The sequence below is a fragment of the Mastigoproctus giganteus genome, chromosome 7, assembly GCF_048544385.1.
Source record: "Mastigoproctus giganteus isolate SK-2022 chromosome 7, ASM4854438v1, whole genome shotgun sequence".
NCBI lineage: Eukaryota > Metazoa > Arthropoda > Arachnida > Uropygi > Thelyphonidae > Mastigoproctus > Mastigoproctus giganteus.
The window spans coordinates 168243315-168258404 of record NC_143581.1 but is presented as its reverse complement, the minus strand read 5'-3'; the positions used below and the strand labels follow the sequence as shown (position 1 = coordinate 168258404).

At 39.6% G+C, this 15090-nt stretch overlaps 1 protein-coding gene across 2 annotated transcripts in view; it reads left to right on the top strand.

Moving 5' to 3' along the window:
- Positions 1-15090, top strand: part of LOC150083319 (focadhesin-like) — a 457209-nt gene that overhangs the window by 322099 nt on the left and 120020 nt on the right. For both annotated transcript variants that reach the window (XM_090377973.1, XM_090377972.1), the window contains 2 exons: positions 7219-7296; positions 14390-14558. In XM_090377973.1, coding sequence (XP_090234099.1) covers positions 7219-7296; positions 14390-14558 — 247 coding nt within the window. The remainder of the gene's footprint in view (positions 1-7218; positions 7297-14389; positions 14559-15090) is intronic.

Here is a 15090-nt window from a genome sequence, read left to right as displayed (position 1 = left end):
GGCTCTCATCATATACTCCCTCCTATCGTGTCTGGGCAGAATTGCAGACACTTTCAAATTTAACCCTACTTCACGGCTTTTTTTCAACAGTGACCTGTACTTGTTAAGTAATTCCGCTGGTCTCCTACTCTTAATGTCATTAGTGCCAACGTGTACAACTATATCACCTTTTGTGCCCTTAAAAGATGATATCTGCTCTACAACGTCATCAACCCTTGCCCCTGGCAGACATACCCTGGTCCTGTTCCACCTATCCTTTTTACAAAGCATGTTCCCCGTTTCCCTGACAATAGAGTCACCAACAACTACTAGTTCCTGTGGGACCAGCGCATTCTGCCTTGGGGGCTGCCTCTGTGTTGCAAGATGACCAAGTGCAAGCTCTGGCGTTGATGTGGGCAGCTGAGAGCTTGATGGGCCCCTCAATTTATTTCCTTCGAGGGCATCCACCCTGTCCTTCAAGGTCTCATATAGGCCCATAACAACGCCGAGTTGTCGCCTAATTTCCTTGCACTCCTTGCATCGTGCACACACAAAGACATCCCCCATGGCAGTATCATGTCCCGTACCCGATTGCTCCGCAAACATCAAGCAAACAGTGCATCTTAAAAGGCTGTGATTCAGAGGGCAACTGCCCTCCTCAGTTCTCCCCTGAATCACAGCACTCCCATTAGCTTGAGCCTTTTGCTTTGCTGCTCTGGTCAGAGTCATGATTTCGATTTAAATGTCAGTAAAATTACAATTTCAGAACAAAATTAAAACCTTAAACTTGTATCTTAACACAGTTATAACGCTATATTTATTTTTCAGTATCGAGTGTTATCTACGAGTTCCCTTTATATAACTTCCGTATCAAGTATGTATTAATTATTTGTTACGTTTGTACTCTAAGTCGTTATATATATATAGTTAAAAGAACAATTTAATTGACAATGAAGTTTAACAAGATTAATAGATCTACTAATTAATTGACAATATTATATTATGCACTATACTATATAAAGCTAATGCTATCGAATTCCGGATATGCTTTATCGCGTTTCAGTAACGAGTGTTATCTACGAAGTCCCTTTATATAACGTCCGTATCAAGTTATGTAGTAATTATTTATTTTTACTAATTATTTATGTTCCGTAACCTAAGTGGTTATATGTATAGTTACAAGTACAATTTAATTGCCAATGAAGTTCGACAAGATTAATAGATTTACTGATTAATTTTCACGTAAGAATGGCGGCTGTTTATGAACGGTAAACACGTGTATTTGATACCCTTCCGATACTAAGTAATACCTACAAATCTCTATCTAAGTTACTTTAACTTTAAGTACCGTAAATAGGAATATAAAGCTACTCTAGAAATAAGTTAATATGTCAATTTAAACTAATAAAGCAGAAAATAAATCAGAAAAAACTTCTCTGTTCCAGTAGCGGCAGAAAGGCACGTCCGCACAGGAAACTCTCATCACCAAACTCAAGTTCAGAAGGATGTTTAATAACAAAATATAGATATGTCATTGAGTAGTGGTTTCACCACTTCAGGCCTCCAATAAGCAAAGTGGTGGTATTTCACCGGTTGATGAAAGTCCAAGGAAGTGAAACCAGTCGACATTGCTGGACAGTGCAGTGTCGAGTCAGTTTGGTGTGACATAAGCATTGGGAGATAAAAATTGAGAGTAGGAGTGTGCTATGGGCCTAATGACTCTGATGAGTATAATAAGAAACTGTACAGGGAAATGGAGTGGGCCAAGAAATCAAAGAGTCTTATAATGGGGGATTTTAATTTCCCAGATATTGACTGGAATTTGGGGGCTGGTCACTCACACACTAGCAAGGCTTTTGTGGATTTATTGGATGATTGTTTTCTACATCAGCATGTTCGGGAGGCAACTAGAGGGAGTAATACTCTTGATTTGATTATCAGTAGTGATTCTTCATGCATTAAGAATCTGAAGGTAAATGAACCACTAGGTGGCAGTGAATCAGAGTGTGCTGAAGTGGGATTTACTCAAAGAGGTAACTACCATTAGGGGTAAAGGGAAGGGTTATTGCTTTTGTAAAGGCAACTACGATGGACTGAGACAGTATTTAAATTCTATACAGTGGAACCAACTGATGATGTTACCAACAGCAAATTCAAAATGGGAAGCATTAAAAGAACTTATCTTGGAAGCTACTAGGCTTTACATACCAACTAAGAAATATTGTTCAAGATTTAGGCCTAAGTGGATGTCAGATGAACTAATGAGACATATGTCAGAGAAGAAAAATGCATGGGATACATACAAATTAACATGTGACACAGAAGCCTATGATAGATACAAGTTGATCTGTAACCAAGTTACAAAGGAGGTTAGGCAGGCGAAGGCAGATTACGAGAAATCTTTGGCAAGGGATGCAAAGAAAAACAGCAAAGAGTTCTTTACTTATGTAAACTCTAGAAGGAAGGGGATGAATCAGATTGGTCCACTTGATATTGATGGTTCAACTATTGATGATCCTCCTCAGGTGGCTAACAAACTAAATGAGTATTTTGCATCGAGATTCGCACATGAGGAATTATTCAACAAGGGGAATGCTAGAGGTGTATTCAACTCTGGCAGTAAGCTAGAGAATCTTGTAATAACTGAGAGTAAAGTGGAGGAGAAATTGTTGAAGATAAATACAAGAAAGGCACCTGATGTGGATGGGATCTATCCAGTTATATTCAAGGAGGCAGTAAAGGAAGTAAGCAAACCCTTAGCCATAATTATGAGAGCTTCCTTGGACTCAGGGGAAGTACCCATGGACTGGAGATGTGCAAATGTGACCCCAATTCACAAAGGAGGATCAAAGGGCGACACAAGTAATTATAGACCTGTTAGTTTAACTTCTGTTCCCGGAAAATGAATGGAAGCACTGGTTAAAGAAGCACTGCAGGATCATCTAGACAAGACTTCAGTTATAGCTCGGACACAGCATGGTTTTGTTAAGGGGAAGTCTTGCCTGTCCAATTTGATTGGATACTATGATGCAGTCACAAAAGAACTGGATGCAGGAAATAACTTTGATATTATATACTTGGATCTTAGAAAGGCTTTTGATACTGTTGCACATGGAAGACTGCTGCACAAATTGGAGCAGTGTGGCATTGGAGGCAAATTGCTGCTATGGATAAAGGGGTGGTTGAGAGGGAGAAGACAGAGAGTGGTAATCAATGGACACTGCTCATTGTGGACTAATGTTGTTAGTGGAGTCCCTCGGGGTTCAGTATTGGGTCCATTATTGTTTTCTGTATTTATAAATAATATTGATGATGGTATATCAAGCTTAATGTTCAAGTTAGCAGATGATACGAAGGTTGGCAGGGTTGTCAAGGACACTACTGACACTATGCTATTGCAACAGGATCTGGAAAGGTTGAGCAGATGGGCTGAGAGGTGGCAAATGAAGTTTAACATTGATAAATGTAAAGTACTACATATGGGAAACAGCAACCCCAGAGCAACGTATCAACTCTGTGGTACTATACTGGCAGTGGTAGAGAATGAAAGGGACCTGGGGTGGTTGTGCCGGCAGATATGAAGTTTTCTGAGCAGTGCAGACGGGCTGCAAGAGTAGCTCATGGTGTATTGTCGATGATATATAGGAATTTTTCTAGCAGGGAGAAGGAGGTGATTATTCCCTTGTATAAGGCAATGGTCAGGCCACACCTAGAGTACTGTATACAGGTCTGGAGGCCTCATTTCAAGAAGGATGTAGAGATGCTGGAATGAGTACAGAGAAGGGCAACAAGATTAGTGAATGGAACAAAGGGTTGCGAAGAAAGGCTTAAATTTCGCAAATTACAGTGTCTGGAGACTAGGCACCAGCGAGGTGATCTGATAGAGGTGTATAAGGCCTTGAATGGTTTGAGCATGCTCAATGCTGATGGGATTCTTCCTCTTGCTTGGAATAATCACCTGAGAAGGCATAAATTCAAATTGAGGAAAGACAAATGTAGGATAGATGTGAGGAAATTTGCCTTTAGCCAGCGGGTGGTTGGTTGGTTGGTGGAACAGACTTCCATCCCTTGTTGTGGAAGTTGATAGCCTAAATAAATTTAAGGCTCAGCTGGACAGGTATTTCGAACGAACGGCGGGGTGAAGTGGAAGTTTTTTTTTTTTTTTTTTGGCTGATGCTGCATAAGCTTGCTTTCTTGCATCATATGCCTCTGCTAATGCTAATTCCAAGAGGTAAAATTCAGAGGGATGCCCATTTATGGAACTGTCCATTAGTACCCCAAACACTTGTTGGTAAAAGGCTCCTTCATGGGTGAAATAATTGGCAGATAACAGTATGTTTAGTAAGTTTGTTATGTTAGTGATTTCTAATTTTGTTCTGTTTTTTATTGTGGGATCATTGCATAACAAATGTTTAGTAGCCTTCACTGCCTTTTGTGGATGTACATTTGTATATAGTGATTTTATATTGAAGGAATATAATTTGTCATCCGGTTTCAATTTGATATTGTTGACAGAGGAAAATAGTTGTAAATCAATAACAAATTTTGCCATGTTTGCTGTTGACGTTTTTGAAACTTACTATGGGCCTTAATGGTGTGTTGGGTTTGTGTAACTTAAGGACACCAAAGACGTTGGGTGAATGTGTTGTATGGAATAAGAGATCTCTGTGCAAATTGCTTGTAATCTTTTAAATTCTTTTTCGATTTTTCATCTGATGGTGGCAACTTATGAAGGAGGACTTATGGAATGCTTCCTCCGACCATCTACAGGATAGAATAAAATTTCATACTGAAATACTTATAGCAAGACATGAGAAAAAATGATTTTCAGTTTTAAAATCGCAGAGACCACAATCTGTGGTAATGCACCAAACAGGTCCCGCAAATAGTGAATTTGTAACCAATCTTTCCAACTATAACTTAATGAAATAAGAATACAGTCTCTTCCATAAAGGCCTCAATTACAGTGTGACCCCAAAAAAGGTCCCATACAATGAATATGTGATACGAATCAAACAGGATTACATAGTCACAGCAATAGAAAAAAAACTAAAAAAAACATGTACACAGTAGTGTGGCCCACAAGCCCCCCCTCAATATAACCATTTGTGTGGCCCACAAGCACTTCTGAGTTCGACATCCATGCTCTGGTACCTCAGGAACCATTGTACAGTTCTGCCTGTGCACTTGAATTTTAATTGAAATTCAACAATTTGAGAAAACTAACAATTTAGTTAAATTATTTCACTAAAGACACACACTGCTCTGTTTTGCATACTATCTGGCTCAGTACTGCATTTATGAAGTGCCCTCCTAGAGAAAGTAATTTCTCCCAGTCCTGCTGAATCAGACATCAGATACATGTTGATATATGTGGTACAGTCAAAGTTCCCAGAACCACATATTAAACATAACAAAACTTAGACATAGTTCTCTCTCTCTCTCTCTCTCTCTCTCTCTCTCCCTCCTTCCAAAGTACTCTCTTTGAGTGGTAATACACTTTTGTTACCATAGTTAAAATTTGCTGGTAGAAGTTCTAGAACTCTTCTAGCTTGATAATGTAGAGAACGTCTTGAGTTGCATCAGTAACCTCTTATTCACTGAGGAAGTAGCAGAATTATAGGCATTGTTTTGTGTTATCATATCACCCTACCCAAACAAGTAGGTAAATGTGATGTCACAACATTATTGTGTTTAATGAGCTCCTCTTGCATGAGAAATGTACAGGATGCATTGTCATAAAATAACTTCCAATCTTTCACTAGCTACCGTTTGGACACTTTTTTCAAATTTCTTCTTACGGCTGGTGGAAAACACCTGTGCATATCCTTCCTTATTCACACTGTCATCATGAGGAATGACTTTGTAGTGCACAATACTATGATTGAAAAAAAAGTTCTAACACATTTCCCTTTTGGCCTTGCCAAAATTTTTTTGATAGTGGCAAGCAATTTCCGAGTTAATGATTCATGCTTTGTGAGTTAGAGAAAAATATCGTCTCATCCCTGGCAGTGAAGGATGCTATAATCAATGGATCATTATCAGATGCAGTTATGAGACTGTTACAAATTGCCCCTATTCTTTGCATTGATCATCAGTATGCATCCGAGACACTGCATACTGAGCAACCTGTTATGCCTTTAAGGCTTTTGCAGATTTATCAACTGTCACATAGCTATTTTGATGCATGAGTTTTTTTTCAGCTGTTTAAATTTTTTTAGAGTATATGGGCAATTAAAGGTCTTTCAGCACATTATTGCCTGCTAAACTTTCTCTTCTCTTCTCTTCTTTCTTTAAATCTATAATGCTATTCAAACAGTTAGTATGAGATGGTGAATGCTTCATTTTTTCTGAAACAGTGGAAACATTGTTTTCACTGTTGCAGAAATCATTAACTAAAGAATTTGGATGCAAGAAAATCATCAGTTGGTAGAGTTCTGCCAGAATTAAATCCAGCAACATATCCTGTGAATATAAAATTTCTTAAATCTGTCAAACCATCCCTTGGTTGCATAAAAACTTCATTTAACATCAATGCTGGGAGTTTAAGATCCAATATAGTTATAAATGCTTAATGATTAACAAAATTAAAACCAAATGGCACATTTATATTTGTTTTGTTCTCAATCTAAACTTTTGATTAGTGTTCCTTTTCCTCAACAGTTATGCCATGCCAATTGGCAAATGCTGATTTTGCACTAACAGAATGTGCAGAACTGTCATACACAAACATTGGCCAGAATGTAAACCATGCGTTCAGCTGGTATCTCCTGTATTTTAAATATATTGCAGTTATTTTTTTCAGTGGATCGGTTCTCTAATTTAATTGTTACATGTTTATTTGTTTTTAATTTGAAATGTTAAACTTGGCGCCTCCGTAGCCAGGTGGACAGGAACTGTAGTGCGTAGCACACGCTTCTTGATTAGACTGAGGTTCGAGCCCGTAATCACCAAATACGGAGGATGCGGAGGGTCAGGGAATGACCACCACATATCCCCAGCCCGGATAAAGTGTGAGGGTTGGTGTCAGGAAGGGCATCTGGCCGTAAAAATTTCATGCGAAAACAATAAAAACGCTGACCCCATATATATGATGGAAAAAAGGCGAGGGGGGGGAAATTGAAATATTAAACTTATGGAATTGCTGAGCTATTTGTATATTAGAAAATATATTAAGTTTGTAATATGTAGTAGTGTTGCCACATCATATAATTGTTATCATTATTATACTCAATCTAGAAACAGCCAACCCTTTCCAGATTAGCAGCACTGAAGGGTTTATGTGCAATGTACTCATCTGGAGGAAGCCTTTTCCAGGTATGTATGCATTTTTCATAATTTTGTATTATAACAAATTTTCATTTTGAAAGGTATAATAGATGATTTATATGAGGCTTGTTTCAAGTGTGATTCTGGCTAAATGTGCATATATGAGTATTACCCCGGGGGCTCACATCTGGTGAGTATGGGCTTGGCACACCCAGGGTCCTGAGCTGGATATCATCATTCTTCTCTTTCTTGGTGATTCCCTTCTACTTTTCTCTCTCTCTCTCTCTCTCTCTCTCTCTGTCTCTCTCTCTTTCTTTCAGGGTAACTTGGGGGATTTTTTATTTTTTTTTGCTGGTGCAGCATAAGCCTCAGGCTTCCTTGTACCATATAAAAAATAATAAATAAATTTTCTGTTTATACTCCGGGACGACCAAACAGTCAGAGGAGTTCACAAGATAGACAGAATACAAGAAACAGCACCGTATTCAGTAGTCACGGGCTTGAACCCCGTTCACTCAAGGCACGTGTACTTATGCACCCGCGCGCCTGACCACTAGGCTACGGCGGCCTCAATATGGCTAATAATAATAATAATAATAATAAACAGAATGTGTTTATGTTCTAAACTGCTATACCACCTCCTCCAGATATTGTTTTCTCCTGCTCTTAGTTGGCAGTCCTAAAGTATTCTTTAGCCACTTTTAGCATAATGTTCTAGTATATACATTTTTTGCCTAACAGTACATGCATAATGATCAATATTTAGAAAGAACAAGGAAGCCATGTATTTATTATATATTCCTCAGTGCTAGATTACAGCTCATACTACCCTAAATATAATGTTTCTTGTCTTAATATTTATATATCACTTGGTTAAAATTTTGTTATAATATTGTCTTTTTCCATGGGAACACAAGTCTGTTAGAATGTTACACTTAAAGAGTATATTTATGAAACTGCACACAAGACTACTGAGGCTTGAAATAACCCAAATATTACAATTAATACAGTGAGGCCCCAATATCCGATGGTAATTTGTTCCACAAAACCCATTGTATGTTGAAAATATTGTAATTTGAAACCAATGATACATTGATTTCCTGTAATTCGTTCCCCAACAACACATAAAATAAGTATTTCTTACATGTTAAAAATTAGTGTTTTATAAAGATTATTTAATAAATAGTCATAAAACAAACAATAAATTAGCATTTACCTTCCTTAGACTCGAAGTGCAGAGCTGATAAAATCAGTGGTGACATAGTGATGGTGGGACTACATCAAGCATCAGCTGCCTTTTTAGTCTTTTGTTGCTACTGGCAAAGAAACTGTCCAAAGTGGACTGTTTTTTACAATTTTTTTGTAGCATTTCTGAAGTAAGAAATGACTTCGTCCTCCATTTTGCACATCATGAGTTTGGTCAATGTTGGGGTGTTTCTTTACCACTTCTCTTAAATGCTCCCAACAAGCAATGAGTCTTCAGCTGACACTTTTTGGGTGTCTTTTTCTTCCTCTTCCTCTCCAGTGTTACTCTCTGTAATTTTCTCCAATTCTTGTAGCTCCTCTATCATTAGCTCATGCCCATAAATGTCAATAAAGTTTCTCCACATTCTCTTTGTCAACTTCCTGACCCATTGATTTGTTTGTCAAGAGTGACAGTATCATTTGTCAAAGCACCATCATCTTCAAATCTGTCAACGTTATGGATAATTAAAGGCCAGATGTTTTTCAAGGCTGAATTTGAACACCTGGTGGAAACATCATTCAATCAGCCTCACACAATCCATCATGTTGAACTTTGACCTATAGAGTTTTCTATAGGTTTTCACCAGAGGTCGCAGCAAAGCAACTTGTGAACATTTTTGTAGTGTAGGTTTTCTTGAAGTTTGCAATCACTTGCTGGTCCATTGGTTGAAGAAGAGGAATGGTGTTGGGTGGCAAAAATTTGACTTGAACAAAGTCAAATTGTGCCTTAAGAGATTGAATAATAGTAATAGACGCATGTGATGCAAGAAAGCAAGTGTATGAGCTTATGTAGCATCAGCCAAAAAAAAAAAAAAAATCCAAAATCACACAACCATTCCCTCTAAAAGTTTGTTCAGTTCCTCCTTGAATTTATTTAAGCTATCAACTTCCACAAAGACAGGTGGAAGTTTGTTCCGGCAATTAACCACTCGCTTGCTAAAGGCAAATTTCCACACATCTGTTCTACAACTGTCTTTCCTCAATTTGAATTTATGTCCCCTTAGGTTCATAATCTGAGCAACTGGAAGAATCAGATCAGCTCGAAGGTGGCTAGTCTCCAGCCACTGCAATTTGCAGAACTTAAGCCTCTCTTGGTAGGAGGATCCCTTCATTCCCCTCACCAACTTGTTGCCCTTCTCTGTACATGCTCATGCAAATCTACATCCTTCCTAAAATGACGCCTCCAGACCTGTATGCAGTACTCAAGGCATGGCCTGACCATTGTCTTATACAAAAACCTTATAGAAGGTTGGGATTATGGCCTGGAGCATTATCCAGCAGGAGCAGTACCTTCACAGGAAGCTTATTTTTCTCAAGATAACTCTTCACTGAAGGACAGAAAACTTCAAGCTCCCATTCATTGACAACATATCCTGTAACCCAGGCCTTCTTCCCCTCGACGTGGGCACCTGTGTGTGGTGAGAGGACCTCCTAGTGATGCTGGTTTTCCAGATTAGCATCACTGGGATCTAATGCCCATACTTTGGTTCCAGGGTTACATAGTTGGAATCTAGCGTGTGCAGCCATGCACTGTGATCCGTGGAATTCGGAAAGGGGGATCCTGGTGGTTGATGGGCCCAGCCTTGATACACCACTTTGGACTCTGCTTTGACAAGACTGGTGGTCCCGGACCGGCCCGACTGGGATCAATCGGAGGGTGGTTCTTACTGCTAGGGTCAACTGCGTTCCAATAAGTCTCCCTCCCTTTGGTCCTGGGACGGGATCAAGGCTTATTGGAAACGTGGGTATGGTGCTCCTAAGTTAACTTCGCGTACCATTCATGTATCCCATACCTTGGTTCCAGGGTTACATTGTTGGAATCTGGCGTGTGTAGCCGTGCGCCACGACCTGTGGAATTCGGAAAGGGGGATCCTGGTGGTTGATGGGCCCAGCCTTGATACACCACTTTGACCCCTGCTTTGACAAGACGGGTGGTCCCAGACCAACCCGACTGGGATCAATCGGAGGGTGGTTCTTACTGCTAGGGTCAACTGCGTTCCAATAAGTCTCCCTCCCTTTGGTCCTGGGACAGGATTAAGGCTTATTGAAAACATGGGTATGGTGCTCCTAAGCTAACTTCGCATCCCATTCGTGTACACTGTACCTGCTAGTTCACGAGTGCGCATCAATTCGTAGGGCTGCATGGTGGGTGAGGTACTTAGGGCATCGGAAATTTTTATTTTACTCCTATGAGTATTATAAATTCAAATTCTTCTGGGGCCCCAACAAGACCCCTACCTAATCGAGATGATGACGCAGAAAACACCTCTGCAAAAAGAGCCAGGACTGAGGATACACCATCAGTGACACCGCTTTTCCTCATTCTCCATTCCACCGGAGAGTAGTCAGTTGGAAAGATGTCACCCTTCTTTATCCAGAAAGGAATAGAATGGTTCGCAGGGTCACCTAAATCTGTGAAAAGACTGCGCTCTGGCTACCTTTTGGTCGAAGCTTCTACCACAAAACAATCGGCAAAAATCATAAATCTACATCCATAGGGGAATACCTATCACCGTAACCCCCCACAAAACTCTGAATTCTTCACGAGGTGTTATATCAGAGTGGGACCTTCTTCATGTCTCCGAAGAAGAAATCTGCTCTGAATTGTGAAAGACCAAGGAGTGACAGTTGTCAAGAGAATATCGATACAAAAGGATAGGAATCTCATCCCTACCCGAGTTCTTATCCTCATGTTCAACACCCCACGGCCTCCAAGTTCCATCAAGGCAGGCTATCTAAACTGCCCAGTGAAGATTTATATCCCAAACCCACTGAGGTGTTTTAGATGCCAAAAATACGGCCACTCACAAACATCTTTTCGTGGTAACCCTGCTTGTGCTCGGTGTGGTGTTAAAGACCACGAGAGCAAGGAATGTTCAGCTTCAAAACGATCTGTGTCGATTGCCAAGGAGAGCACCCCACCTACTCTAGAGCATGCCAGTGGTGGAAGGATGAAAAAGAAATCCAAAAACTGAAAACAGAGGCCAGAAAACATATCCAACCAATAAATAGCGGGAAACCTTCACATGCCCAGAAGGTTTCTGCTAAGTGCACTCTCGGTACACAAACTGAGATGACTATACCACCAAGAGAGTCATTCACTCTGATTGCACGCTATTTATTGAGTTCACAAAAGCTCACCAAAAAACACAATCGGCTGCCACTCCTATATCCGTACCTCCTAGTGCTCCAAACACTACCAAAACCAAGTGGTAAAGAAAAGCTAAAAAGTTCGGAAGAGTTACCCGTAATACCAGAAACAACGGATGTAGAGAATAAGGAGGCACCGGACGAATCAGTCTTGGAACTCTTTGCAGAGGAAGAAATGGACACGGGACAGCGTCCACACTTCCCCAAAATAGATAGATCCAAGACTGACAAAAGTAAGCCCTCAGCACCTCGGAAGCCGCCTGATGACCCACCAAGCCAAAATAATGGCTAAATTCCAACAATGGAATTGTCGTGGATTCCGGTGAAATACCTATGACATCAAGGCCCTCCTGCAAAAGCACGAACTAGTTTGCTTTTGCTTTCAGGAGACTTATCTAAAGGCAAATGATGACCCCACCATGCATAACATCAAAATTTTTTGTAAGGATAAAATTGCGGATGGTCCTGCTCATGGAGGAGTAGCTATCCTTGTATGCAACCAGACCCCAGTTCAGGCCTTGCTACTTACAACCAGCATAGAGGCTGTTGCAATTCACCTTACAGTGGGATTTTTATTAACCATCTGCTCTATTTATTTGCCACCTGGGACTGACATTTCCCAGGAAGACCTTGATGATCTTGTAATGCAGTTGCCTCCCCCTTTCTTACTTCTCGGGGATATTACTGGACATAACACCCTGTGGGGTAGTGCTAGCATCAATAATGGGGACGAGTCATAGAGCGTATGCTAAATGACAATGACCTTTCCCTTCTAAATATTGGAACAAACACCTTCTTCCACGTGCCTACCCGTACGTTTTCTGCCATTGATCTCTCTGTCTGCTCCCCTTCTATACTCCCTTCACTCATTTGGGAAGTGGAGGAGAACCCATACGGAAGTGATCACTTCCCTGTGATAACCTCGTTACACAGTGGGAGACTGTGTCTTCCTTTCAGGTTATCACGGTGGAAGACTGATCAGGTTGACTGGACTGCCTTCCAACATCAGGCAAATTTTGACCTCAGTACCGTCAATCAGGAGCCTATCAATGATGCAGTAATGTACATCCCAGAAAATATTGTCCAAGCAGCTGCGCCATCGCAAAAACATCTGCCCAGTTTCCACCATTTCCCAAAACTTGGTGGAATTCACAATGCACAGCAGTAAAAAAGGATCAAAACAAAGCCTGTGGGATATTCTGCCGATATCCTACTACTGTTAATCTAATAGCATTCAAACGTGTGCAAGCCAAAGCACACTACATTCGCCGACAGAGTCAAAAGGAATCATGGATCCGTTTCACATCATCTATTAACCAGTCTACCAGCACTAAAGTAGTCTGGGATAAAATCCGAAAAATGAAGGGAAAATATACATCCCACCCTTCATCTATCCTAGACTATAATGGATGCACTAGTGCAGAGCCCACTGCAATAGCCAATTCTCTTGGGGAAAGAGAATCTTACACTTAATTTTAAGTTTAAGAGCCTTTATCCCTACAATGGGGCATTCACTATACAGGAACTGAAAAGAGCCCTCACTCTTTCAAAGGCAAGTGCTGTTGGACCGGATGGCATCCATTATGAAATGATTAAGCATCTTTCACCAAAAGCTATGGATCACCTGCTCCTTCTATATAATAGAATCTTTATTGAAGGGCAGTTTCTGGATTCCTGGCGCAAAGCAATCGTTCTTGCCTTTGCTAAGCCAGGAAAGGATCCAAAAGTCACTACTAATTATCATCCTATAGCTCTGACTAGCTGTCTGTGCAAAATCCTAGAGAGAATGGTTAACTTTTGTTTAATGTGGCATTTAGAATCGAATGACCTTCTCTCTAACATCCAGTGCGGCTTCCGAAGGAACCGGTCCACTCTGGATCATCTTATTAGATTGGAAACATCCATCTGGGATGCTTTCCTAAAACGTGAACATTTTGTGTCTGTATTCTTTGACATGGAGAAAGCATATAACACAACTTGGAGATTTGGAATCTTAAAAGATTTGCATAGCCTTGGTCTTAGAGGGCATCTCTCCATTTTTATTAAAAACTTTTTAACCAATCGATCTTTCCAAGTTCGTGTGGGATCCTCACTCTCTCCTCCTTCTGTCAAGAGGAGGGAGTACCACAAGGATCAGTATTAAGTGTCACGCTTTTTGCCATCAAAGTAAATTCCATCACAGAACAACTTCCTCCAACTGTAAACAGTGCCCCCTACGTTGATGACTTTAGCATATTTTGTCAGTCATGCAACATGAGGGTTATAGAGAGACAACTGCAAAAAGCCATTGATCACCTAAATTCTTGGGCTCTATCTAATGGATTCAGGTTCTCGCTGCAGAAGACCATTTGCGTACACTTTTGTATAACCAAGTTCGATTGTATATATAATTATAAAAATAAGTTTTTCTCTCAAATATTTTTTTATATCCAAAATTTTACATCAGATAACCTCAACTACGCTCTAGTTTGAAATTTAATGTTTCCAGTTAATTAATTTTAATCAAAAAATTTGTACATGAAATTCAGAACTATTTTACAGTGCTTCATTGTTTCTTAAAGTATTGCAGTATATTTCTTTTTTAATAACTTACAAGAGATATCACTATCAGTACTATTGTTAATAAACCAGACTAGATCATAATAAACCTAAAAAGGAAAAATGATTGTCATTTCACTATTTGAAGCTGAAGCAAATTGGAAATTAAATTTCTGAGACCTTGTTGTTTTCTAATTTCTAAATCTAGATAAGTAATGATTTGGCTGTGGGAAATCTGTCTGCTGGGCTTCCCGAGTTACTCCAGCATATGATGAGGCTAATGAATCAGTCGAGAGATATGGGCTTACAGAGTGCATGTTCGTGGTTATTGGGAGAGTTGTTTAGTGTTCAAACAGGAATGCAAGCTTCTGCATCAGGTATGTGAAATCGTTATGAACTATGCTAAAATAATTACTGCTATACACTGTCATTTTAAAATAAAAAAGAAATGTTGGTACTCAGTTTGAAAATACAAATTTAAAAATTGACATAATTTTCCAAATTTACATACTTTTTTCATTGCTTTAAACTATAATCAAAGTGTGTAATAATGAAAATTATTTTGCACATTAGTATATCCAGTATTGGTGTATATCAAAAAGTGTAGCCAATTCAGCCCTAATAAAAGAATTTTGCACATTAAAAAGTACCATTGTAGCTGATTTCATTTGAGAATTTGGGCTCTGAGTGCAAGCGATAGTAACAGGCAGTTTCCTCTCTGCGAATATGGAGTGTACTCTCCCAGAGTGATAGTTTTGTTTCTTTTCTAATGTGATCTTTTTTTTTTTTTTTTTTTTGTTTATGTCAAGTGGTTCTGTGCTTATGAGGTTTAAAGTAAAAACCCAGAAAGGAAATCTGCCTTTCTTTTCTTAGTCTATATTTTTATTACTAACCAACTTTACTAACTTC